The sequence below is a fragment of the Lampetra fluviatilis genome, chromosome 8 (genome assembly GCF_964198595.1).
Source record: "Lampetra fluviatilis chromosome 8, kcLamFluv1.1, whole genome shotgun sequence".
Taxonomy (NCBI): Eukaryota; Metazoa; Chordata; class Hyperoartia; order Petromyzontiformes; family Petromyzontidae; genus Lampetra; species Lampetra fluviatilis.
The window spans coordinates 15,365,096-15,376,805 of NC_136282.1; the positions used below are offsets into that span (position 1 = coordinate 15,365,096).

The 11,710-nt window shown below is 55.0% G+C and overlaps 1 protein-coding gene across 3 annotated transcripts in view; it reads left to right on the forward strand.

Annotated features, from left to right (window-relative positions):
* LOC144933944 (homeodomain-interacting protein kinase 2-like) overlaps positions 1-11,048 on the forward strand; it is a 60,532-nt gene extending 49,484 nt beyond the window's left edge. The window contains exons 8-16 of one of the 3 annotated variants that reach the window (XM_078859281.1): positions 711-873; positions 1,095-1,219; positions 1,468-1,601; positions 2,908-3,120; positions 3,700-4,233; positions 4,767-5,134; positions 7,647-7,753; positions 8,347-8,787; positions 10,690-11,048. In XM_078859281.1, the coding sequence (XP_078715407.1) occupies positions 711-873; positions 1,095-1,219; positions 1,468-1,601; positions 2,908-3,120; positions 3,700-4,233; positions 4,767-5,134; positions 7,647-7,753; positions 8,347-8,787; positions 10,690-10,917 (2,313 nt within the window). In that variant the 3' untranslated portion in view covers positions 10,918-11,048. Of the gene's footprint in view, positions 1-710; positions 874-1,094; positions 1,220-1,467; positions 1,602-2,907; positions 3,157-3,699; positions 4,234-4,766; positions 5,135-7,646; positions 7,754-8,346; positions 8,788-10,689 lie in introns of all 3 variants that reach the window. The other 2 variants (XM_078859280.1, XM_078859279.1) reach the window with 2 other exon arrangements.
* Positions 11,049-11,710: the final 662 nt, after the last annotated feature.

Genomic DNA, 11,710 nt, shown 5'->3' on the forward strand with positions numbered 1-11,710 from the left:
TCTCGGGGTTGTGTGTCGCGCGTCGTCTGGCGCTTTCGCCCGATGTTTTGCACCGCACGTGATGGGAGCTTTGGAGCGGACGTTGTCGAACGTCGTGTCGGACAAAACGCGTCGCCGCGCGGCAAAGCGCACCGCAGAATGCCACTGCGCACTCTCCTGCAGAGATGCCGTTCAGGCAAAGTGCCACCTGGAAGCTAACAGACTGTTGGGCCAATTGCTGTGAGCAAACATTTGTTACGCTCGGCATGGGACCCCGCCGCGTCCGAGTTTTCTTACCGTAGCCCTCATTTAAGGCTCGGTCAACTTAAAGGATGCCAAGTATAGGTTCATCTACCACTTGCCACTGACGCGGTCAGCTGCCAGAAATAAACCCCGACTCACAGAGTTCGTAGCACAGTGCGTGCAGCAACGACTACGCTCCTCTTCCCCACATCACACACGTACACCCAACGCGCACACACGCACAAACACAACGCGCACCCAACACACACATCCCTTTGTTTGTCAAAATGAAGTTATCGGGAGCGGCGACATATTTCACACGAACAGATAATTACTTGTTTAAGGCAATAAGCAGCTCTGCCACCCGAGCTTCACTAATAAATCATGCAGTAGGAAAAATGGCTCACTCACAAAACACCTGCTTCCCCACCATCCCCCATCTCCGCTGTCCCCCCCACCCCCCCGCCCTCCACCGTCTCGGCTCGCAGGCCTCAGCTGCGGGAGGGCAGGTGGCGGCGTTGGCGCAGCGCGGGATGGCGCTGCCAGCGCCGGGTGCCACGGCGGCCGGGCCGTTCGCACGACACGACCCCTACCAGCAGGCGCTCATCGTCTGTCCGCCCACCTTCCAGGGTGACTGGCAAACTCATGCACGTACGCAAGCACGCACGCACGCAAGTGCACACGATCGCACCTGCGCACCGCCACTCGCTTGTGTTCGTTTTTCATTGTTTACCCGCTTGCAGCATTCGCCGATTGCGTGTCAGAGATTTCAGCGGGCTACTCCCGAAAGCCGTCCCTCCGTAAATTTGACCTCCACCGCCACTGCCGGTCGCTGATTTTACGTTTCCGTGACCCCCTCGCTTGGCCTGCAGGCCTACAGGCCTCGCCGCCCAAGCACGCGGGCTACTCCGTGCGCGTGGAGAACGCCGTGCCGCTCGTCACGCAAGCGCCCGCCACCGCTCAGCAGCTCCAGCTGCAGCCCGGGGTGCTCACACAGGTGAGGGGGGTTGGAGGTTGGCGGGGGAAGGGGACGTGCGGCCCTCGTCCGCTCGCGCACCGATCGAACGACCGCCACTGAAACACCGCGCGCCACGCTCATAAATCCCGGCTTCAACGATTCCCGTGTTCTGGCCGCGTTGTTCCCAAAGCTCCTTTCGCAGCCACCGTTACGAAAGAAGCAACCGCTGTCTTCGCCCCCCGCCCCCCGCCCCATGTCTGCGTGTGTGCTCGCCGTGCCACGCTCAGGGCTGGGCCCCCGCCACCCAACAGATCCTGCTCCCGACCTGGCAGCAGATCCCGACGGTGCCCACCCACGCGCCCATGCAGCACCCGGGGCTGCCGGACGGCATGGGCGGCACACAGGGCATCCCCGACTGGAGGTGAGTGATCGCACGAGGGGGGGTGGGGCGTCTGAAATCGAACGACAGAGTTAGGCCCAGGGGATGTTGCGTTGTGCCGCTGTAGACGTCGTCATCATCATGAACCATCATCAATCCACAATCCTGCGATGCAGCAATCCATCCAGCACCTGCACATGAACTGGTTTAAATGCTCCATCTCCATTGGGGACGCTGTCAAGGGCATTATTAAAATAGGTGATTGTCGTGATAATCATTGCTACTACCAATACCTCTAACAATGATTGTTATTGTTACTATCAACATTACGACCAATGATTGTGTTTGTAACTATTGATGCAGTAATCATAATCATAATTACCATTAATACTTACCAATCATCATCAGTACCCATAAAACTACCAGTTTTCGTCATCACCATTGTCGCTACCAACACTACGAGTAGCCATCCTTACCATTGTCATTGCAACCACCAAGAACCACTATAAATTTCCATCACCACCGTCAAATTATAATAAGCCTCGCAAGCGCGTCACGAACAGGGTAACATTACAGCAGCAGTGAAAAGGTGCACGTTACGTAACGTTGGTAACAATAAAGGCATTGTGAGTCAGCGATCAATATCAACAGAACCTCGGCGATAACTTTTAAAACAAACATTTAATCGGCTGTGAAAGAGTGTGGTTGTGTGCATGCCGTGCAGCAGGTGCCCCCTTTCGATGTGACACGGAGCCAGGATCTTGTTTGTTTTGTAAACATTTAAAACCACGAAGGTAAATAGCAGGAATCTTGACTCTGGATGAAATCCCGCTGTGGGTCGGTGAAGTTCCTGCCGTGACCACTTCCAGGCGCCTGGAAAATTCTCAAAGAAAATCAAGTTTAAACTTCTCCGGCGAATGAGTGCGATCACAAATGCTGGCACATGCTGGTTATGTTGGCACAACGTAATAAAGTGTGAACGTTTGAACTCACGTGCTACAAAGAAGGGCCATTGCCCAAAACGGCACCTGTAATATATATATTTTTTCCTTTTAAGGCCGCGATGTTATTGATGAACGTGTTGAGTTTTTCAGTTGTTGTTTGTGCTCGTGCACCACTGTCAACGCAGCAGCAGCTGGAGCATCACCAAATAACGAATTAAACAACATCGCTCTGTAATAGAGGTTTTCTTGTTTTTTGGTGAGATCGCGTTTGATCGCAAAAGAAGAAAAACCTCTATTATGGATGATATTGGTCACGAAAGCCTACGTGTTAAATATCGCTCTGAACAGCGTAGTCCACCGCCTTCTCACAGTTACCACCCCTTCCACTTCCGCCGCCACCGTAGGAGCGCCCACGCGCACGGACCGCACTACAACGCGCTGGTGCAGCAGCCCCTGCTCTCGGGACACATGGCGCTCCCCGGCGGGCAGCCTCTGAGCGTGGGGGTCGCGCACGTCATGCGCCAGCAGCCCATCTCCTCGTCGGCCGCGTCGGCCGTGGTGTCTTCGTCCGCCAGCGCCAAGAAGAACCGTCAGCAGATGCACGCATCGTCTGCCAGGTGGGCGCGGGGTGACGTTTGGCCAGCACCTCTTAGGTAATTCATTTATCTTATTTTTATATTTGTGCTGCCTCTCTTGTCGATCCGCTGCTGGGTGAATGTTGAGACTCGCTTATTCGCGCTTGTGAATTACGTTAAGGCAATTATGCAACTTACTACATCCGTGCGACCCACAATTGGTATTTTGTTTTGCAAGTTGGGAAACGTCACGTAAGCTGCGACAATGAACACTCGAGTTTTGGAAGCCCCCTTTCCAAAAATACTTGGTCCTGGAACGTGATCTTCTACACGGAGGTGTTTCAGAATGCGACGCAATAAAATCTACATCCCGTTGTCGGTACACCGCCATGTCGGTCGTGCGGTGTGTTTAAATGTACTTCCAACGCCGGTCAGTGCGGCTCGTGCTCGTGTCGACCACGGTAATTGTATCAGATGCAGTCTTCACTGACATGAGCCGTTGCCGGGAATCGAACTCGGATTGCCGGGCTTATCGCGCGGGCGCGTGCCGCGCGGGCGGTGGGACGAAGTGGGACGAAGGGAAACGGCGCGTCATCGTGCATCGCTTTGCATCTCCCGCAGGTCACACTACGAGATGAGTCTGTCGCAGCCCATGAGCCTGCAGTCTCCGCTGCGATCCAAGCGAGCTAAGGAGAGCTCCGGCTCGCGCTACTACACCACCGCTACCACCGCCAGCGCCGCCGCGGCCGCGCACAACGCCGCTGTGAGCGCCGCGGCCTCCAATGCGGCGGCCGCGGCGGCCGCGGCGGCGATGATTGGCGACGGCCCGTTGTTCGGGCACGGCGTGAGCGCGGGGACGCTGGGCGCCGGCGGGGTCGGTGCCGCGATGGCTTCCCCGGCGGGCGGAGGAGGAGGCGGCGTGTGGGCGACCGGCGGCGGTGGCGGCGGCGGCGCCGGGCTGGGCGACGCCGGGCTGGGCGGCGGCGGTGCCAGCTACCCGAGACAGCCGAGGCAGCCGATTGTTATCCGCGATACGCCGAGCCCGGCCATCAGCGTCATCACCATCAGCAGCGACACGGACGACGAGGAGGACGAGAAGACCGTGAAGAGGGGCAGCGGCGCTGGAGCGGGGAACGGGGCCAACCCTTCCACGAGGTACGCACCTCCTGACACACCCTCTCTCTCACCCACATCGTCACCCACCTCCTCCTCCTCACACTCCCGCTCTTGACCTCCACAGTGAGATCGTTACAGTGAGATCGTATGATGGATAATTTTTTTTAAATATCAGCACTGGACATTTGACAATTTTGCAGTCATTGGCAATTGGACTGAGACCAATCGACTCGCTGTGCTTGAGAAACCGAGCCGAATCACGGATCGTTGGAACCTAGATTTCAAACCCGCTATCTGGGCAGTCTCAACTCGGCGCTCTCGGCCGCCCAGCTACACCGCGGCCATGCTCTCTCACGCAGAACTGTGCTGCGTGGGAGTCTTCGCGCCCCTTGAGGCTTCCATAACCTCCTGCCACTGAGCCTTCCACACTTCACGCGACGACCTCAAAGGGCACCTAGCCCGGCACGAGCGCCGTGGTGACGTCGCCGCTACGAAGTGGCAAATGGTGGCTGCTGCCGCTGTTGCTGCGTCGCGTTCCCGATTGACGTGCGTGCGTCGCGTTCCCCGTGCAGCCTGCTGTCCAAGCAGCGCGAGAACGTGGTGAGCTGCGTGACGGTGCACGACTCGCCCGACTCGGACTCGTCCCGCACCACCAGCCCCCTGCCGCTGGGCGGGCGCCCCACCGTCGCGGCGCTGTCGGGCGCCGTCGCCGGCGGGCAGCACCTCGCGCTGCCCGGCGGCACCGGCGCCGCCCCTCCCTCGGCGGCGGCGGCCGCCCTGGCGTCGTCGTCGTCCTCCTCGTCCTCTTCGTCGTCGTCACTCCTCCCGTCGTCGTCATCGTCGTCGTCGCTGCACCGCGCAAACTCGCGTACCATCATCGTGCCGCCGCTCAAGACGCAGGCATCGGAGGCCGACGGCGGCTCTCTGCTCGCCGCGAACGGTGCGTTCCCTCCCCTCCCCAAACCCCTCCCCTTCTCCGCTGTTTTCCCGACGCGGTTCTGCGTTTCGACGTTGACGAGAGTGCGTTGTGGGGGCGTCGCAAACGATCGGCGGTCGTGTTCTCGGTGATGAATCGGCGGATTGTCACGACTCAAGAGGCCATTGGTTTTCTCATCTCGCTTTGGCCGTCTCGGTTGACTTCCCGTATCGGTCCCATCTCATTTGTACAGGGTCACAACTGGATTCCAAAATAAGTTTGTATTTATTTTTGCTGTCTCGTTTGAATTGTTTCCCGTCAGTTCTGGCTCGTCTGCAGAGTTTTGCCAACTGTGTTGCATTGTGCATGTGATTTGCATAAGTCGTAAATCGTTCGTTATCACAGGCGCACGGTTCAATGCATGTGTCATGAGCGGTAGAATTTATTTCAATCAACAAAGAGATGCATTGTTACGTGCGTAATGCATGGCCAAACGAGCATAAAACTAGCACCATCATCTGCCCTGTACAACCCTAGCAATAACTGCTGCATCCCTTAAATAACATTTTAAAACATTCCTTTTTCCCCAAGACCTCTCGGTTCCCCTTAGGAAAGCATCTTGGTAGGCGCTCGCTTTATAATTCCAGCTTGTGTTGTTTACCTTGGGTGGGTCTCTGCAAGATAAGTGCTACAATCACAGGTCAGCATCAAGGCTGAGAAACGTTTTCTGCGATTCCGAGAACCTAGAGGAATCTGCGCAGCCTTTTTATTTATCGCGTCTAGAGAGGAAACACCATCACGCAACTCGCCTCTGCCAGGGCTTTTAGCATTATTGCAAATATGATTAATTTATCCAACATACACAAATTATATGTTGCAGTCATACCTCACCAGTCATATTATTTTTTCTTGGGTCAAAGGTCGTCGGTTCTATACATGGCTGGTCCAGCTAGCCTGCTCCCTATTGTCGGCTGGTCACAATGCCTCGTGAAGTCTGTACCACGACAGTTAATCAGAATCAGGATCTTTATTTAGACTGGAGGAATCCGATGAGCTATGAAGCTCTTTGTCACAGATGTCCAGTTGATCAAGCGAGGGGGGCTGTGACCCGCACATTGACTCACAGGTGACGATGCGGGATGTGTGTAGCCTAGCGAAACCGATTCATCCCTTGCGTAGGGAAAGTCCGGCACTGGACCTGTAACTCGTCTAAAGCCGAATGTTGTTTTGATGACGCTCGCAGAAGTCACGTCTAATTCTGGGCATTTGTCGCTTCATTTAGCAACTTTAAAACAAATGTAATTTTATTCCTCGCCCACTGTGCTCATGTCCCTGTGATGTTGCCCGGAGCGGTGAAATCAATGGGGGGCGGAGGGGGGTGGCGGAGGGGGTGGGGGGAGCTCTGTGCTCCGGCCCAGATGCTTCCTTACCCCGGCAAGCACCCTGCCAGGGGCTCGTTGATTGTCCTGTTGGTAGATTGCAGTCCTCGTGGCTGTTTGTGCCGAGTGCCGGGTGAACATTAACTCGCGAAACTAATTTAAACTATTGTGGAATTTGCCTCCTTGTGTTTCAACCCAAGGTCTCCCTGGCCAATTTTTTTTTTTATTTCTGTCCCAAGTTAGCTCTCACCTGGTTCTCAAAAGCCTATTCCATCTTTATATATTCATATTTTATGGCTGTGTTATTGACGAGTGTGTTGACTTTTTGTTATTTGTGCTTGTGCACCTGTGCTAACGCAGCAGTATTACAAAATAATTAGTTTGCTTTCTAAATAGATGTCACTATTTATCCATTAGGATCTGTTATCCATATAATGTGTGCAGTGAATTGTGGTTATAGTAATCGATTCTTTTCGATTTGTGCAATTCATATGACTTGGTAATGAAATTATAAGTGGGCTTGGTCTGGAGTTCTTGCTGAAAGGGATGAAGGCCGGTGCTTGAGACTTACAAGGGAGTGATAGCCAATGTAGGGAACATGCCTGTGAGGGCACCCACTGTGGAGATGGAGCAATGAAATCGGCTCGTGTGTGCAAGGAGCCAGACGGATAGTAGGATCTTAAGAGATGGTAACAGCTTTGGAAGGATTTCATCCAACAGTGAATTGATCATGGCAGATGTTGATGATGATGGCGTTTATACTGTGTAGAACCAACGAGGCGTAACAGGATTAACATCGGTCAGTATCACCATCAGCCTTTTTTCAATCCGCTGCTGGATGAAGCTGTCCCCAGCCAAGGGAGTTGATGGGCCACACTGGTTCATTAAGGATTGGAAATAGGGGAGGCGGGCGTGGAGAGCAGGGTTGGTTCGGATATCACTCGCCCATTATGTAGCCCCGTGCAAGTAGCGACTGTACCAACGAGACAAAGCAGACAACTGATTCTTTAATCGCGTCTTGACAGTGAATCGGGGCGATTATTCGCACCTTCGCAACAAGGGAAGGGCGGTGCCTGCAGTGGTGAATTTCTGCGACTCTCTTGAGGTTCCTCCAAGGTCACTGGTATTTGTTTCTGTGTGCCTCCTCGCTCGCCCAGGTGTCACGGTCCACCACGGCAAGGTGAAAGGGATTGGCATCTCCTCGGGCCGGGTGCAGACGCGGGGAAACCCCTTCCAGCAGCAGCAGCCGCTCAATCTGAGCCAGGTGAGAGAGCCGGCCATGCGCACAATGTCGGCTCACTTTTACCCCCTCGCTTTAGGACTCAAGTTGCTATCCTATGAATGGACTGGTCCCTGTCATAGGAATGTGGAATTTCCGCAAACTGGCTCGGGGCGGTCGACCAAGAAGACCGCAACATGTTTAACGTTAGATGTATCATATACCTTGTAGTTTCATGTTAGTGTACATAGACACATAGTTACAGTAGGTACACAGTGGAAATTTGCTTGTACTTACACATTGATACATACGGGAGATGTGAATGCAACACTTCCATTATACCGAGTGGCAATAAGACGTGTGAGGTTCTCTGTATAATTTCACTAAATTATCCAGGAATGCCTCACTGAGTCGCGAGGCTATTTAATGCGCTGCCGTCCACATTGTAGCCCAGACAGTTTGAGAGTCTCGCAAACGTTGACGGGGTCCACCAACCCTTGCCTCCAAAGCGCCGTGGGACAGAGATGAGCGCCGCTGGCTGCTCGTGACCCAAATGAGCGATCGCGTTGACAATCTTGAAGAAGGAATTCTCATTTTTTTTTCTTCTTCTCCTCGTCGATAACAAAACGACGACGCAGGCCACGCTGATGCAGGATCAGCGGCCGGGCGTTGGCGCCCACGCACACCGCCGGCAACAAGCCTTCGTCGCGCCCACCATGGCGCAACCGCCCATCCCTCCACCCATCGCCGCCGGCCCCGCTCCTCCGCCCACCTCCGCCGCCGCCCCCTACCACTTTGGGAGCCACGGCCCGAGCACGCCGCAGGGCCCCGGGGGCGCCGGCGGCCTGCCGGCCCACCTGGCGGCGGCCGTGAGCCAGCCCCACCACCTCTACACCTACACGGCGGCGGCCGCTGCCGCGGCGGCGGCGCTGGGGTCGCCCGGCGGGGTGATGGCGGCGGCGCACCTGGGAGGGACGCACCCGCACGCCCACCCGCACGCGCACCACCACCACCACCACGGGCACCCACACCACGCCACCGCCTACGCGGCGCACCCGGCCACGGGGCTACTCCACCAGGTGCGTCGGGGTTGACGTCGCTCGCTTCGCGTCGTTGAAAGGCGTCGTGTGGCTCGGAGTGCACAATGATTTTGTTTCGGGCTACGTTGTTGCGAACTCTGCTCCCCCGTGAAGTTTGTTGCAACGAATGGTCCCGCTGCTTTGATGTCTGGCCTCGGGGCTTCCCTATTGTGAAGAGTAGCGTAATGAAGAACCCTCCCCACCTCCCTCCACTTCATCATCGGCATTGTCATCATCATCACTGCACGGTGAAGGTCTCCCAAAGTTATCGCCATCTGTCATGGTCCTGCCATGCAACACCGCTCCTCTGAGGCTGTATTTATTAACGTGCGATTGGTGAGACTTCCAATCCCGCTGAGCGGTAGTGCAGCCTGATTTAAACCTTTCGTGACTGCAGGGATTCATATTCTTGGTTCTTTCGGTAAAGTCACGTAGAAGGGAAACAATAAAATAATATTGTTTTATATTTTTATTATTTTATTCTTTCCCTTCTACGTGACTTTACCGAAAGAACCAAGACTATGTTGTGAACCTGTCCATGCGCACCTTTGAGTGTTGTCCCTCGGTAGGCTCGGGATTTTTTTTATTAGCTTCTGTCCCGCGCAGGAAACATCCCATGTGTGAAATGTTCAAACTCGCCCAAGCAGAACCCACCTGAGCACGAGTCCTCCCACCCAGTGAAGCTGGTGTGGGTAAACACATTATTAATATTATTGTGATCAGCATTGTTCAGGTCAATGTCTACCCGCTCAGACACAATTCTAATGTCTCGCCTTAAATCTGCATCACGTGCGCACAATCATTCTATCTGGAGGTCGCGCGCGCAGTCACCGTCCCGTGAATCGTTGTTTAATTTACAAGCTCGAGTTAGTGTTCCGTTACTTTGTTATGCACATCAACTTCATTGTATTTTACCGCATCAGCGTCAGCACCTGCATGTTTATTATTCTGAGCGGCAGCACTGTTCGCCGTCACAGTGCGTACCGCCGTGCGTGGGGGAACGGTCGTAACTTTGATGTACGCATCGCCGGAATACGGCCGCAACTCTTAAGGCGCTGTGCGGGTTGGGGGGTGCGTAGCCCCATCTAGAGACAAGATGGTGACACCAAACACGAGTAAAGGCTTTTACCCTTTCTGGCAATAATACAGGACGTGTTGAGATGTTCAAACATCAAATAAACACCTATTATAGGGCATCAAGTCCACATTAGCCACACATACTTGGTATGTGTGGCTAATGGTAAAACATACAAAATGTATGCTTTGGTAATGTAAGCATTATCCTTGAAACTGATTACGCCAGACACCGCCTCTTTCATGGCTTTGTCTCAACGGTGCTGTGGAGCAAGTAATGGCAAAAGGCGAAACAGCACAAGGCGAAACAGCACAAGGCGAAACGGCACAAGGACGATGCAAACGTCTGAGCCTTATTAGCTCGGGTTAAGCGGTTTTCGATGTATTATTGCCAAAAAGGGCAAAGCCCTTTCTTATTTATGTTAATCAGTGTGAAGAGGGCTGCTTGTTTTTACAGCAGGGAATGCTGTGTAAAAATCTACATTTCAGAGAGGGAATTAAAATGACACTGGTAGCGTGGTGCAGTGGCGTAGTCGTCAAGCACTCTGTGCTTTGAACCCACCAAAATGAGTTTGATTCCCGGCCAAGGCTAACATCAGTGACGAGTGACATCTTTATCAAGGCTAGCCCTCCCCCACATCATCAACCGGTGAAATACGGTGGAACAACCCCCACGACCTGCACAGCCTGGGGAAGCCCTCATCCAGCAGTGGATTTGACGAGCGGGCCGTACGCGTCTGCGATGGTGGAGAATGTCGATGTCCGCACTACTCCGCTCTCTAACCCGCACCCCTCTTCTCTCCTCTGCTCCCGCCGTGCGATCCGCAGGTTCCCGTGAGCGTCGCCCGGCACCACCCGCACCACCACCCTCACCACGCGCACCCTCACCACCCGCACCACCACCACCCGGCTGTTCTGCCCGCGTCGCCCGCGGGGCTGCACCAGGCCTACCAGCCGACGGCGCCCTTCCCGCAGCAGGCCTACGTGAGCGCGTCGCCAGTCTACGCCGGGTACCCGCTCAGCCCGCCCAAGATGGGCCAGTTCTCTTTCCTCTGAAGGAAACGAAAAGAAGGAGAGTGACACGGAGTCGTTTTTTTTACACGAAACCCCCGACCGCGGGCTCCCCGCGCCGCGCCACAGCGGTTCATCGCCGCGGCGCCGCCGATGGTGGCGGCGCCGGCGGCGGTGACGGCGGTGGCGGCGGTGACCGCTCATCGTCACGCCGGCCGGCGACGCCGGCGAGAGAGGAGAGCGTGGGCTTGGCGTCGGCCCGGAGGGGTTCTGATGGCGCAGCGCCGAGAAGCCGGCGCTGAACACGTGAGGATCCATGGAGAGGCGTCTGTGGATCGTGAAGCTCGCCCCAAAGCTTGGATCTTACACTGGAGTCCTTAACAATCGCATCAGATTGTAGTCGTTTTATGCATCGAGTGTACCTCTATATGTATGGCTTTTAGGCGTGTTTTGTTTTTAAATGTTAATTATTAATGTTAAGTTTGTGCTGCTACTGGGGGATGAGGATTTAATTGAAAATGCTTGAAATACGTCCGTGACGAAGATGATACGTTGAGCTCTTTCATCATTGAGTTTAGCGAGTGTCCTACTCTCCATGTGTGCGTGCGTGCGTGTCTGGCCCCGTCGTCCGTCTACACACGAGTCGAGTGTCTTAAGTATTGTGAGTGAGCCGCGGGAGGCATTATAAACACGCGTTGTCGGATTCAACGGGGAGAGGCCTGGACTGTGACGTCGTAGGAGGGGCCGCTCTGGCGGGCCGCAGCGTCCGGGCGAGGACCGCGCCGGGTCCGGCCGCGAGGCCTCGCCTGGCTCCGAGGTGCCGCGTGAACTGTCGACA